A 16,279-nucleotide genomic window follows, 5' to 3' on the forward strand; every position below is an offset into this window, starting at 1 on the left:
ATTGTTAAAAACACTGGAATTTGACAGAAAATTCAGTCAAATAGTGAAATATCAAAAACCAATATTTGGCAAGCAAATAAAATGTGTAAAAAATGAATAAATTATTAGAATAAAGATCTTAACAGTCTGGACTCTGGAGTCTGGAGTAATATCTAGGAAGATATGGAAGAATAAACATTGTTGTTATTAACTATTGTAGCCTCAGGCAGGAAACAAAAAGCATCTTCTTTCACTTCTTTCTGCTACACAGTACAAGAACAACATATATGATATTTAGAAAACAGTAAAAATAATATTTTTCCATATCTAAATATTTTACATACAGAAAGCTTCAGCAACTAATATTCACATATTGCTTTTTTTTCACCAACAATTTGTAAAATGACTTGCTCTTAGATATTAACCCAAGTTCTATGTACAAAAATATAGGTATTATGTTGAAAAACATAAAATATAGATATTACCACATTTGCCCCAAATCTCAATAAATCCGTTGTACATTAAAATCAGTTTTATCAGGACCAGACCAAACCGGTCTGAAAAGGCTTATGTCGGCCAACATTCAAAATTATTATATTTCAACTTGAAAAATCATTTTCTCTGTGTAAGAGGAGTTAGAAGAAAAGTAAGGGCTCATTGGAAAGGGGAAAACGTCCTCTACAAGCCTATGCCAATTCCATCCTTAAATGAGGTCATTTTTCCATCAATAAAATTATATTTTGTGAACTGTCATCATTATCCTATCCATGACAATCATATATTTTTCCATGGTAGGCTTATGGTTTCGTCATATGCTATGGCTTCTTCTTTAGGGCTCCAAATGTCTTCTTCATTTAGAGCATCTTGCTTCAACAATCATCCATGCCATTATTATCTTCATCAATGCTCATATTGACATCAATGACAAATTTTACCAACAGGAACAGATCCCTGTACGTTGTTGAAGCTTGGTGAAGATGTTCTTGGAGGCATCATTGAGCAGACCCTGTGCATAATTGGAGTTTGGTGAAGACACTCTTGGGGATACGTGAAGAAATTGTCAACGACTTGTTCGACATATTTTTGGAAGTCCTGCAAAAACCCTATGTTGTATTGAAGCCGTGGGTTGGACCCCTAAAAGAAGAACAGGCTGGAGTCCTCAAGAAGACAAGGTTGGAGCCTCGTAAAGACCAAGTTGGTGCTTGGCAAAGTACAGGTTGGAGCCTGGCGGATTTGGAGATTGGTGTCTTCATCTAGGTTTGGAGCCCTAAACATTATTGTACTTGATTTATTGTAAAAGCAGGATTGGAGTCCTTGATATTTCTGATTAATAAAATTATTTATTCTGTATTGTTCACTTTGTGTTCTGTTTATAAGTGATCTAAATTGGTAAAGTAAAAAATGTAAAAAAAATACTGATTCATCCCCCCTCAGTATTTCCAACAATTTGATGAAGAGATGGATGATGGATTCAGTGTCTTGTCTGCAGAGAGGTCAAAGCTAGGACCCTGAAACGATCCTTTTGGTAGGATGCCTCAGGTGGGGACCTTATCTTTTAACATGAGACATTAATAATTTCTCTTTAGGAGGATATATATCTGTGTGTGTGTGTATTGTTTTCTTTTTCTACTTGGGATATTTAGATTAACTTAACTTTTTAAATCTTTTTCTTTGCATTTCTCAAGGAAAAATTGATATATTTTATTAATTTGATTAAAGAAGGGAAAATACAGATGGACTACACCAAAGAGATTAAGCAAAAAGGAGCTCAAGGTATGCTTGTATCCACTAGAAGAAAATCAAAGGAAGTAAAACCTATAGGCTACCGGGAACCAAAAGCTATTCTTGTATTGTATAGATTAGACGTACAATATTGCTTTTTCAAGAAGTTGTTCCGATCACTGAATTATTACCATGGAAAAAACACTAACATCTAAAGACCTTAGGCCATATGTCACAAAAGCTCAAAATTTGAAACAACAGCTTATGTCCAAAATTACTTTGTAGCCATCCCAACTCTCTTGGCCACAATGCTTTCTACTTCAAATGGAGCTATGTGTGCGTGAGCTACATGGAAAAGGAGACTTCAGGTTAACAAAATCCTTTGAGTATTTTGGAATTGACTTGTATACTAGAGACCTCCAAAGAAGAAGAGAGAGCTATGAGAGATAAGACCATTGCATGAACGACATTATTTGCCTAAAGTTGAAGCTTGGTATAACCATCAAGCTTTGAAGAGTAACACACCTTAGCCTAGCCAATTCTAGAAACACAATCTCAAAATCTCTAGTGGAGATCAATGGGAAAGAGGAAGAATTCACTATTAGCTGAGAAAGTCCCCCTAATGAATTGACCAACAATGGGTCCACTCCAATGCACAAAATAACCACCTTTAGATATGCAAGCACATGACATAATCCTTCATTCTGTTGGAGTTTTGTAGCCTCATTCGGTCTTCATTATTTGTTTTAGCCTTCCAAAATTGGCAAGTTTAAATTGGCTTCAAGTCGGCTTTAAAAGAAATGAAATTTGAATCTTTATAGACCCGCAAAGAAGAAGAGAGGGCTATGAGAGATGAGACATGAACATCATTTGCCTAATGTTGAAGCCTAGTATAATCATTAAGCTTTGAAGAGGAACTGGAGCAGAAAACTTAAAGATATATGCAGAAATCTATATATAAATATTTATTAGAAAGATGAATAGATAGATGATGATATTACAATTGCGAGTGCCTGGCTTATATACCGCCATGGACACCCTTTGGGAAAGGGCATGATCTTATGATCGTGCCCTTTCGTCTAATTAAAATTAAAATTAAATAATAAACCTAAGTTAACCAATTTTTTACATAACATTGCCTTCCTCTCGAAAGAATGCTTTGTCCTCAAAGCATAAGTAACGACGGATGTTGTTGAAGAATGATTCATTCTCCCAGAAAGCGTCTCTTCGGGTAAGTCTTTCCACTTGATCAGATATTCTAAGATGATCAAGGTCGCACATTTTAAAAGGTCTTGGATTAATCTCTCAAGTTCCGTTTTTTGATGTGGATATCAGTATGGCTTGATGTTGACAGGGTCTGATCTTGCCTTGACTTCTATTGTATGCTCAATTTCCCTATTAGGCGGCATCTTCATAGGTAGGTCTTGAAATACTTTTTCATGCCTCCGAATCAAATCTTGTATCTCTGGTGACTCTTCTCTGGTCATATTTGCAGATAACATTTCTAATTGGTGACATTGTATTGCATAAGCAGGTGCTCTTCTTCGACTCAGCTTCATCATCTGAGATGATGATACAACTTGATTTTTTGGTGCTTGGAATCCGTGTAGCTTGTACTTTTGATCTCCCCATTTGAAGTTTATAAATTGTACTTGATGGTTGGCGGCATAAGTACCTAAAGTTCGTAACCATTGGATACCTAAGACTACATTTACTCCTCCTAACGGTACCGTGAAGAATGGAGACTCTAGATTAAAGTCTTGAATCTGCAAATTGACCTTATGGCATTTCCCTACCTTTTCAATCTTCTTACCATTAGCTACCATCACTTTCATGTTTGGTAAGGGAAACGAAAAGATATTGAGTCTCTTTGCCACGGTTGCATCTAAAAAATTGTGTGTGCTTCCAGAGTCTATGAGAACCACTACGTTGTTCTTCTTTATGTGTCCTTTTAACTTTAAGGTCTGAGGTTGTGATATACCTGTCATGGTTGATAATGACACTTGCGGAATACTTTCGTCATCTAATTCTGGTGAGAATTCTGCGGCGTCTTCTGTGTCTTCTATGTCATAATCTTCACTATTCGAATCATTGGTTGCTTCACAATTATATAGGTTCTTTGGTTCTTTTCCTTTAACACATCTATGTTTGGGGTCCCACTTCTCACCACAACGTTTACATTTACCCTCTTTTATCCTTTGCATTTCCACATTAGATTTTTCATCTTCACGACGATGTGGTGGAACATATCTTGTATTATTTGAGTCCACACACTGGGGTATCCTTCGTCTTGCATAAGCTTTTTCCGCTGTTGACCAAAATATTGGTTCGGATTTCTTTTCGGCTGTTTTTTCTTTTCGTCTTGCTACTTCTATAGATGTAATGTCATGCATCTCAAGTTCTGCTTGTAAATGGGTTTTGAGTCCCGAGATGTATGACTGAATTAGACGAGATTCTGATAACCCAGGTACTCGTGTTACTAAGGTCTCCCATTCTTGAGTGTATTCATCAACACTTCCTTTTTGTCGTAGTTTGATGAGTTTTGAAAAGAACTCTTCTTCCTTTACACCTTGGAATCTTTTGAAGAATGCATCTTTAAATTTCCTCCAGCTAATGACGTGTGTTGTCTTTTTCCACCACATATACCAGTTATATGCTTCTCCCTCCATTTTCATGGATGCATGTCTGAGCTTTTCGTCATCGTCTGTGATGTCATATATCTCAAAGTATTCTTCTGCTTTATTTATCCATGCAACATTGTTTTTTTCGTTTCCATCGAATTTGGGCATCTCGACTTTTGCCCGTCGCTGGTATGTTGCTACTGGTTGAGCGAAAAAAGGGTGTTGATTGGTAAAGTTATCCCAGAGTTGCTTGTTTGTAAAGGCTGTGTTACTCGCTTCTTGGTGGGGTGTCGCTGATTTTTTTGGGGATTCAACTTTGTCATGAGAGTCTGTGGACTTAGTTGAATCTGACGAAAGGTGTTCTTGATTCTCTTCACCTTCTTTTAGCAGTTGTTCGGGCGTACAATTCGACCTTTTACACAGAACTTTTAGCATTGTTAAGACCTCTTTGAAGTTTACTCCTGTTTGGACATGTTGACTTTCCATTTTTATCTCTATTCGATTTGTCGTATCTTCAAGATTTTTGATTTTGTCCGCTTGCTCCCCCAGCTTGCTCTCGACTTCATTTAATCTTTTACTGACCTCGTCGTGGTTGTTATTTATCTTATGCTCTGCATCCAACAACCTTTTTTGGAAATCCGCCATTGTCATTGTCGACATTGAGCGGGTTTGCGGGGGCGTGTATTTATTTGCCAGCTAAAATGTTTTTCCCCTCCTTTTTTTTTTTAAATTAACTAAAATAAGTTTTATACATATAACTTTTAATTAATTAAAATAATTTTAATTAATTAAATTAACTTATATATATAACTTTTAATTAATTAAAATAAATTTTAATTAATCAAATTATATATATTATATATAATATATAATAGAATTACATATATATGTTATATATATTATATATTTTACGTTATATATATAAATAAATGTTATATATATATATAGATTTGACGTTATATATATATATATATATATGAAAGATAATTAGATTAAGTTATCTAATATATATAACATATATATAAATTAATGATATAAGTATATATTATATATTACTATCCGAACAGTCACGTTGACTGACGGAACCCTTGACTGTTCAAAAAAAATATATTGCGTATCATCGCAGTTTTTAACGGACGGCTACGGGTCGATGGGTTGGCGGTAGGCAACAAGAGCGACTGGACGTATGAGTACTGATAGCACAGCAAGAAACTGTCAGCGGAACGTTTTTTTAAAAAAAACTCAAGCGGAATTCACCGCAGATGTTTGGCGTACAGCGGACAGGGGCAGCAGCGGGTTTAACATACAGCGGATATCACCGCAGCAATTACTCAAGAGAACCGCAGGTCCACCACACGTAACCGTAGAACTACTGCCGGTTCGATTTTGATGACAGCAACAAAACAAAAAAAACGACTGGCGGAAGGGTGGATGCAGACGGGGTAAGCCTGGACAGTGCGGAGGCAGCGGCACGATGGCAGTGTGGGGGCAGGATGGAGGACGGAGGCAACCACGACTCTTGCTCGGTCGATAGCTTAGGTGGGCAGTGGGCAGTGGACTCGGAAGAGAGCGGATAGGGTTTGGTGGTTTACGCAGCAGACAGAATGGTGATGTACAGTGAGTATGGCAGCGGATAGGTGCTTGAACCTTGCACAGGCGAGAAGATTCGATGGCTCTGATACCAATGGAGCAGAAAACTTAAAGATATATGCAGAAATTTATATATAAATATTTATTAGAAAGATGAATAGATAGATGATGATATTACAATTGCGAGTGCCTGGCTTATATACCGCCATGGACACCCTTTGGGAAAGGGCATGATCTTATGATCGTGCCCTTTCGTCTAATTAAAATTAAAATTAAATAATAAACCTAAGTTAACTAATTTTTTACATAACAGGAACACACCTTAGCCCTAGCCCCAATTCTAGAAACACGTCTCAAAATCTTTAGCGGAGATCAGTGGGAAAGAGGAAGAACTTGCTATTAGCTGAGAAAGTCTCCCTAATGAATTGACCAACAATGTGTCCACTCCAATGCACAAGATAACCACGTTTAGGTTTGCAAGCACATGACATAATCCATCATTCTGTTGGAGTTTTGCTGATTTAGTTGGTCTTCATTATTTATATTAGCCCTCCAATATTGGCAAATTTAAATTGGCTTCAAGTCGGCTTTGAAAGAAATGAAATTTGAATTTTTATAATATAAATTTTGCCTCCTAAAATTTGTTAAGTCGGCCCAGCATAAAGTCATGTTGGTTCCTACCAAAAGTTGCACCTCTTGGGGCTCCATTGATCACTGTAAATAAGGTCAATCGTCCTCCTCATATGCACAAGGATTCTAATCACTTCTGAGGTCAAATTTGGACTGTCTGAGGCAGAATTTCAGGACTAATGGAGGACAGATCTGAGGCTAATTTGAGGCACTTATTTCTAAGCATGTCTGGACATCAAATCGAGTCTATGGAAGGACGAATTCTATGAGCAACAAATTGACGTGGCTTATGGAAAGTTTGACTAGGTTTGGTCTATGTTAAATTCTGTGGTCAGGATGACCTAGTTTGATTTGGAAGTTCATATTGTATCTCTTTTTGAATGGACAAATTTCTCTGAGAAAAGGTTGCAAGGTTTTTCCACTGGTTTGGGGTTTTCCCAGGGTAAATTTTTGTCTCTTGTGTTTGGCTTTCTCTTCTTGTTCTTGTTGGCATTATTCTTCTATTGTTGATGATTTTCTCGTGTAATTGCTTAATGATGAACAGTATAAGATGAATTAAACTAAGAATCACTGGAAGTAATCATCAATTAAGAAATCCCTAAAAATCAACACATTCAAGGAAAAAGGGACCTGCTAATATAAAGATTATAACCCTTGAGTCGATTTGAGCTCAACTGCGATGAAGAAGAAACTGCCAATAATGCCACTACCTCCTTCAAATCAATTGATGGGACCCTAGTCAAGGAAGATGGAGTTGAAGTAGTTGAGGCATGAATACATGTTGGCTGCTCAAGAGTAGAACCAACAAGTTGGGAGTATTCATTCCCATATCAAATATTTGGGCATCTATCTAAATTAGAAGACTCTAGCCTTAAATTTAGAGCTCCTTCAGCCTTAACCTTTGAGAAAAAGAGCAGATAGAGAGACCTCGGGTGACTTGAATAAGCAACAAGGAAGAGGGTTGCTTCAGAGATGAATGAGCACCATTCATACCAAAACCCTTTGACAATGGAGCATCATAACTAGCAGGCACCTCCATTGATTCATTATTGGCACTACCTCCACCCAAAACATCTTGCCCACATTGCTACTAGTTTGACCGCTAATCCTTGTGGGTATAGCCTTTTGACACAAAGACACATATGGAGTACTATTATTCGCCTCTTTGCGGTTGCTCGACCATCCTCAAGCTTGAACAACTTTCCTCTTCTTCAAACCATCCTAGGGCGTTTTCTAAATAAATGATCATGAGCATGACAATACATACACCATAATGGAATATTTTCATGGTCAAGCATTTGACCCTAGGATAGTTTGCTCGTTTCGATTATAAATTCTTCTTGGAGCCCCTTTGACAAAGTGGATTAAAGCATAAGACATGTAGTGACATGTCTATAAGGGGTTCCTTGAACAATACCTCAAAAGGAGCCAATCTTTTCCCTAACAACTTTCAAGATTCTTTTGTCCTAGAATTGGCAGGGCAACCTAAGATAGATAGCCTCAACGGGCACTTGTCTATTGCAACATTATTTGAACTAAATGAATCATACCATAGGAATAAAGCCAACATAGAATGCTCATATCTCCAAGGACTCCCAACCAACATTTCTTGCTTATTAAGAGTTATCGAAGAGGAAGGAAAGTAAACTCCTCTAAAAAACATAAATCTTTACTTATAGTAATAACTACTTAGGAGGACTTGACCCATAGAATAATTAATCAGATCCCTAATAGCTATGTCCTTTGCTCCATCCACTAGCCACTCACCAAGAAGAGAGATTTTCATTGAACTTGAAGAAGAGATGCATTACCTGCCATCTGAAGAAACCCTAGAACTAGGGTATCCTCCTCCATCCTTAGAAATGTGCTACTCCATCCTTTCAATGATGCATGAGTCTGTGAAAGCCTCCCAAAATTTTGATTCTCCCTTGGAGTCATCTTAACATTTATAATGTTGGTATTAAATCCAATCCTAGGTTGCTTTTATTATGATAGATTTGTTGTAAATCACCATAGGAAATTGTGGAGGTTGGAAATTGTGGAGCCTTGTTTGTAGAGGTTAGATTTTCGATAGCCTAGATTTTGTGGAGCATAGAAACCATGGAGATCGAAATCTGTGGAGGTTGGAACTTGTGGAGGCCTTGTGTCTTTTTGTACCATAGCACTAGCAATTAACAATCGTGTCTTGGGATTGTAGACTCTACATGGAAGAAATTGTAAATAATATAGAATTAACCACCAATATTGAAAAGATAGAAGAGTAATTCAAGCAAAACAAGCTAGAAACAAAATGGGACCAAGAAAAATTCAATGTTGAAATCAAGAAAAACCAAGATGGGTTAAAGAAATAGCTTGAATAAGGCAAGGAAGTATTAAAATAAACCATACTCCAATTGCATCTATTGCTTGTTACTGCAAGCATGGTGCCCAACCAAAATGTTACTTTACTCCATTCACCCACAATGTGCATATCGCTCTTCTAATGGCCACCATAGGGCAACACTAACCCACCATGGTACATGAAATTGTTAGTATGTCAAGTTCAATTTGTCGAAACTTAATGGAAAGGAAAAATATAGTGTGCAATTGATAAATAAGGAAGAAGAATATTTTGGATACGTAATATTCAGAGGGAGAGAATCAAAATATCATCCATGCATTTAGACGGCAGCACTAGTATATGTGGTGGGATTCCTTAGTGCCATATGTGGAGGATGCTTAAAGGCAAATTCTTTAAAAGATTTTGAGTTATACAAGAAAATGATTTTTTTGGCAAAATATGCTAGGTTACAAAAAATGGAGATGATTACAAATGCACACAAGAGTGTGAGACACAAGATTAATTCCAAGAACACAAGTGCCTGGGTTATCACAAGATCAATTCCAATCTTATATGCTTGGATTGAAGCCTCACATAAGGAATGAATTAGAGATGCAAATTATTAAAACCATGGGAAAAACCAGATGTAAGGTGACAATGGGATCGGTAAGGGTTTTCGAGGAGGGGCCCACCTTTTTAAAATATTTTTGGGGCTTTTCTCATGCAAAAGTTTCCCTTGATGTACCTAATATAGGGGTTTGAGTACCGAGATCGGGGTATGTTTCAGTTTTTTGGGTGGGGAAGGTACCTTGCCATACCCATGTACATATCCACTTCTGAACCAAGTATATGGTACACATAATAGTACCTGATTTGCATACCCATTGTATGTGTATGGATACCCTTGCAACTTAGTTGCAAGACATGTATTGTAAGATATGTTAGACAACTAATCCTCGAGGTTAAAGATTGGGTTAGTTTGTATTATGGTGAGTAGTTATTGGAGTCCAAGAAGACCCAAAAAATAATTCAACGGTTTCTTGTATTTATTTATATGTACATCATTCTTTGAGATCAATATTTATTATAGTTGAGTTTGGTTTGCAATCTTATGTGTTTTTACAGTGGTATTAGAGCACAGTTGATTTGCTTTGTTGAATGGGCGAGCCACTTGTTTGTGGCCTTCATAAGCACCGACTCTGTGTGAAAGAGGCTGAGACTATTTATTTCGATCGAGTGCTTGTTGCTTATGATGTTGGGGTTTGAGTTCTGTAAACCATTTTGTTAAGAGGATGACGCACGCTGAGTGACAGTCATAGCTGTAAATGTTGTGAAACCTCGTGCACTTACTAGGATGCTGTGTGGAGGCAGAGCACCAACTGGTACGAGGACAATGTTTGTTGTAGGTACTCTGAACCTTCACTTTTATTTATATGAAACTACATCTTTTTTATTACCTTCATGATGAAAGGACGAGTTTTTCGATGGTTTGCGTGGGATGTCTATGTGTAAGGTCCACTGAATGGAACCATTTGGAATTTGATTGCATTGTTTGCAAAAAAACGTTGATTGGGGTCTACTTGCCATGATGGGATCAAGGTTTGCAGAGGGAGGGGTTGTTTTTTACTCTGATGAGAGTTGGATAATGAAACAAGGTCAGCATATCATTAAAATTTAACATAAAGTTTAAAGCACAAAGCCTTCTTACCCATTTTCAAATCGTCTTTAATTTATTGTATGACCGACGCATCGAGCGTTTGTTTCTTCATGTGATTCGTAAGACCATCTGCTTGCTTTTAAAAGATTCGTCTTTCAATCCCCGATGAGGCTGCGATCAATTGGTATATTTTGCCTATAACTACTGTAGCATAATTTTGAGTGGGGTTTTAGCTAAGAATCCACACGGCTGAGATTTGATCCCCGGTTTGGCAAATATATTTTGTGCGTTCCCACTATCAACAAACATTTTTGTCGTAGCTATGATATCTGTCCAGCAGAAACAAAGATTGAGAAGGTGTAAAAGCCAACATCTCATATGAACAAACGGAGTTTCATCTCTCGAAAACCGACCTTGCTGCTGAGGCGTTGCTAAGATTTGTAAAAAAGGATGCCTGAGGAATGAAATTTGTAGTAAGGGAGCAATTCCAATCCAACCAATTGAGGCCAAAACCGGTTTGAACCAGTGACATGAACCGTTTTTGGCCAGTTTGGTACCAAACCAACCGGTTCTTGTACAAAATTCGTACTTTGCCAACCATCAAAAGCAATTTATAAAATTTAAATGGGAAGGGCAAAAATACAAATTATATGGGTTCCAACCACCACAGAACCAAATTGTATCATCATCCCAGATGATGAAAATGATTCGAAACAGGACGCCAGCTTATGTAGTACAGTATCATCAATTAGAAATGTTTAACTTCGAATCTAGTCAATGAAGAAGCACCAGAAGTCCAAGAGCTAATTCAGAAGCACGAAAAATTATTCCAAGACCTTTCGATGAAGATGCCTCCTAAAAGAGAAATCGAGCATACAATAGAAGTCAAAGCAGGAACAAATCCCATCAACATCAAACTGTATCGATATCCACATCATCAAAAAAATGAATCGAGATATTAGTCCAAGATCTTTTAAAGTGTGGCATCATCACAAAAATTAAAAGTTTGTATGTTGCTCTAGTTGTATTAGTTCGAAAGAAAGATGGATCGTTCAGATTATGCGTCGATTATCGAGGACTAAACAAAATAACAATTAAAAACAAGTTTCCAATTCCTTTTATTGATGAAATGTTGGATGAACTACATGGCGCTAAATACTTCTCAAAATTGGACTTAAGGTCAGGGTATTACCAAATCAGAATAAGGTTGGAAGACGTAGCAAAAATTGCATTTTGAACACATGAAGGTCATTATGAGTTTAAAGTAATGCCTTTTGGTTTAACCAATGCACCGGCAACATTCCAAGCTACTATAAACGAGCTATTACGTCCATATCTAAGGAAGTTTGTGTTAGTATTCTTTGATGACATTCTAATTTACAGTAAAACATGAAAGCACCTACAACATTTGGAACAAGTTTTTATTGTGTTAGAAAAACATCAGTTCTATGCCAAGAAGTCCAAATGCACTTTTGGGAAGGAAGAACTAGAATATCTCAGACATATAATATCCAAAGCAGGAGTAAAAGTAGATCCTAATAAGATCAAGGTTATAAGGGAATGGCCCAAACCAATTAATATCTCCAAGCTAAGAGGATTCTTGTGATTGACCAGGTATTATTGAAGATTATTAAAAACTATGCCCATATAACCGCACCCCTATCAAACCTTCTAAAGAAGAACTCATTTCGATGGAATGATGAAGCAGAAAAGTGTTTTGAAGAATTGAAGGAAGTTATGTCTAATGCCCCTATAATTGAATGTGATGCTTCAGGTTTTGGCATAGGAGCAGTACTAATGCAGGATGGTCAATTGCATTTGAAAGCAAGAAGCTCAATAAGAAAGAACGCCTCAAATCTACATACAACAAGGAAATGCTTGCTATTATGCACGCATTAGCCAAATGGAGACAATATCTCTTGGGAAGTAAGTTCTTAATACGAACATATCATAATAGATTTCAGCATCTCCTCCAACAGAAAACACTATCTACAGAACAAAAAAAATGGATAGAAACAATCACTACCTTTGACATGGATATATTACAGAAGAAAGGAAAAGATAACGTAGTAGCTAATGCGTTGTCGAGGAAAGACGAAGAACCATCATTACTTGCAATTTCAGTTGTTGTTCCCGAATGGCTTAATGAGATTCGAAGTGAATATGCAAAAGATCCGGAAACAAGTGCTATAATCAATAACCTGCCTCAGAATTCAAAATTTGAATGGAAGAACGATATTCTTTAGTACAAGGGAAGACTTTATTTGAATTCAAGTTCTAAATTGAAAGACAAGATTCTCAAAGAGTCGCATGATTCACTGTCAGCCAGACATGTAGGATTATTTAAAACCTATTATAATGCACGCCAATCTTTTTTTTGGAAAGGAATGAGTAATGATATTCAAAAATATGTAGCAGAATGCAATAAATGCCAAAGGAATAAAAATGAAAATATTATGACACCCAGACTACTTCATCCCTTAAACATCCTGAATCAAAAATGGGAGGAAATATCAATGGACTTTATTGAAGGTTTACATGTATCTGATGGTAAGGATAAAATTCTTGTAGTAGTCAACGAACTCACCAAGTATGCTCACTTTATTGCAATGAGGAAATCAGACTCAGCAAAACAAATTGCTGAGATATTTTGCAAAAATGTTTACAAATTACATGGATTTCCCAAAGTCATTGTGAGCGATAGACATGCCAAATTTAAGGGAATTTTTGGAAGGAATTCTTCAAACATATAGGAAACCACCTCAACATGAGTTCATCTTACCATCCTCAAACGGATGCCCAAACTGAGGTTGTCAATAAATGTTTAGAAGCCTACTTACATTGTTATGCCACAAACAAACAAAATAAGTGGGTTTAGTGGCCACATCTCGTTGAATGGTGGTAAAATTCCACTTACCACAAGTTAGCAAAAATGACTCCATTTCAAGCTCTGTACAGTTACGAACCTCCAAAATGGAAGGACTTGGCTATCATCGAGACGAAGCTTCCAGCTGTTAAAAACCAATTAGAACAAACCCAAAAAGTCGTACAAACTCTAAAAGAAAATCTAAATAATGCAAGGAATCGTATGAAGCAGCAAGCTAACCGAAATAGAACCGAGAGAAAATTTGAAGTTGGAGATTGGGTAGAACCGAGAGAGAATTTGAAGTTGGAGATTGGGTATTTGTTAAACTCCAACCATACAAGCAGTTGTGCTTAAAACAAAGGGGAAAAAACAAATTGGCACCAAGGTTTTATGGACCATACCAGATTAACAAAAAGGTCAGCCAAGCAACATACAGTTTAAGTCTTCCCGATAAAAGTCGTGTTCACAACGTTTTCCATGTATCCTACCTTAAAAGGGCACTTGGTGAACATCAATCAGCGCAAACAACACTTCCGACTTTAGATGACAAAGGAAGGGTTGTTCTAGAGCCAGAAGGTATCATCTCCAGCAGGGAAAAGAAGTTGTGATCACGAGTAATCAAGGAATACCTGATCAAGTGGAAGGACTTACCAGAAGAAAAAGCTGAAGAAAAAGCTTCTTGGGAGACAGAAGTGTTTCGTCAACGGCACCCGTCGTTACGTATGCTTTGAGGACAAAGCATCTTTTCAAGAGGGAGGCAATGTTATGTAAAATTTAATCTATAACTATTAGTTAATTAAGCAAAGGGCATATCATACCACTTGTCTTTTAGTAGTTGGATCTCCCAGTTTTTGGAATGCTCCAAATTCTATTCGAGCATCCAGATCCAAGTCGATACCAGCAAAAACATCTCTGAATAAGGTCCTAGCACCATGCCAAACGTGTCCAGAAAAGAAAAGGAGAGCAAATGTAGCATTTCCAAAAGTAAACCAACCCCTTGGACTACTACGAAAAACACCATCAGATTTTAGAGTAGCACGATCTAATTCAAAAATTTCACCTAATTGAGCACGTCTAGCGTATTTTTTAACTATAGCAGGATCACCAAAACTGACCCTGTCAAGTCCACCACCATAGAACTCAACAGTTACACCTACTTGTTCAACACTATACTTTGATTCTGCCCTCCTAAAAGGAACATCGGCTTTCACAATTCCTTCTTTGTCCACCAGAACTACTGGAAATGTTTCGAAAAAGGTAGGCATACGACGTACAGAAAGCTCATTTCCCTCCTTATCTTTGAAGATAGGGTGTCCTAACCAACCAATAGCTATTCCATCTCCATTGTCCATTGCACCTGCTCTGAATAACCCCCCCTTAGCTGGATTATTACCAATGTAATCATAAAAAGCGAGTTTCTCGGGAATTTTGGACCAAGCTTCTGATAGGCTTAAATTTTCGGCCAGACCGGCACAAACCCGTCGATCTATTTCTTGTTGGAAGTATCCCTGATCCCACTGGTAACGAGTGGGACCGAATAATTCGACCGGAGTAGTTGCGGAGCCATACCACATGGTCCCAGCAACAATGAAAGCTGCAAAAAACACAGCAGCAATACTGCTGGATAGGACCGTTTCAAAATTCCCCATGCGTAATCCTACGTATAAACGTAGGGGAGGACGAACACTGAGATGGAATAGACCTGCTAATATACCCAAAATACCCGCTGCTATATGATGAGAAGCTATTCCTCCTGGAACAAAAGGATCAAAATCTTCAGCTCCCCATGCTGGATCCACTAGTTGTATTTTTCCAGTTAGTCCATAAGGATCAGACACCCATATCCCAGGACCATACAAACCCGTTACATGAAATGCTCCAAATCCGAAACAAGCTACTCCTGAGAGGAATAAATGAATTCCAAATACTTTTGGCAAATCTAAACAATGTTTTCCCGTACGTTCATCACAGAATATGTCCAGATCCCAATATACCCAATGCCAGATAGCTGCCAAAAAGCACAGGCCAGAAAACATGATATGTGCCCCGGCCACACCTTCATAACTCCAAATACCGGGATTAATTACAGTTTCTCCAGTGATGTTCCATCCACTCCATGAATCCTTTATTCCCAAACGAGTCATAAAAGGTATAACGAACATACCTTGTCTCCACATTGGATCAAGAACAGGATCGGATGGATCAAAAACTGCTAATTCGTACAGAGTCATTGAACCAGCCCAACCAGCAACTAGAGCTGTATGCATTATATGTACAGAAATTAACCGTCCAGGATCATTCAATACGACGGTATGAACGCGATACCAAGGCAAACCCATGCAAACACCCCTTTATCGGAAAAAGTAGACACTATGTAACTTTCTCACATTGGATTGGAAGAGATCATGTTATCGGGTCCATGGCTTTAGATCAGGACAATGTATGCCAAAGGGAATTCAAATAAAAAAAAGGGAAGAGAAAAAAAAGAGCGTCCATCGTCTAATGGATAGGACAAAGGTCTTCTAAACCTTCGGTATAGGTTCAAATCCTATTGGACGTAATACTCTTCAATTGTTATAAATTGTTGTGCAATGTATTGGATTGGAATGGAACAAATTCTTTAGTTCTTTTTACTGTTCTGAATAATTCCACCAAATGATCAAATATTCATTTTTTTTCTTGAAGTAAAAAAAGTTCAGTATGTTCCTTAAGAGCCTCTTCCAGAAGGGCTTTCGCTTCTTCTGTAAATGTACCAGTAGAACGTATAATTTCTCCGAACTGAGGTTTATTTTTTATCAAATAAAAACGTAACCCAAGGAGAAATTTTCTCACCTGTGCTATTTCGAATATATCCAGGTATCCGTTTGTTCCGGTATAAATAGTAGCTATTTGTT

General features: G+C 37.4%; 1 protein-coding gene across 4 annotated transcripts in view; it reads right to left on the bottom strand.

The window, feature by feature from the left end:
- The window catches only part of LOC149167147 (eukaryotic translation initiation factor 4E-1-like), an 89,812-nt gene that overhangs the window by 27,967 nt on the left and 45,566 nt on the right, over window positions 1-16,279 (bottom strand). For all 4 annotated transcript variants that reach the window (XM_089432885.1, XM_089432884.1, XM_089432883.1 and 1 more), the window contains exon 3: window positions 1-13. This exon is cut by the window's left edge and continues 159 nt beyond it. In XM_089432885.1, the coding sequence (XP_089289011.1) occupies window positions 1-13 (13 nt within the window). The remainder of the gene's footprint in view (window positions 14-16,279) is intronic.

This window comes from Pinus tabuliformis, chromosome 5_1, assembly GCF_031772625.1.
Source record: "Pinus tabuliformis cultivar Carrire ecotype Pingquan chromosome 5_1, CPIR1, whole genome shotgun sequence".
Lineage (NCBI taxonomy): Eukaryota > Viridiplantae > Streptophyta > Pinopsida > Pinales > Pinaceae > Pinus > Pinus tabuliformis.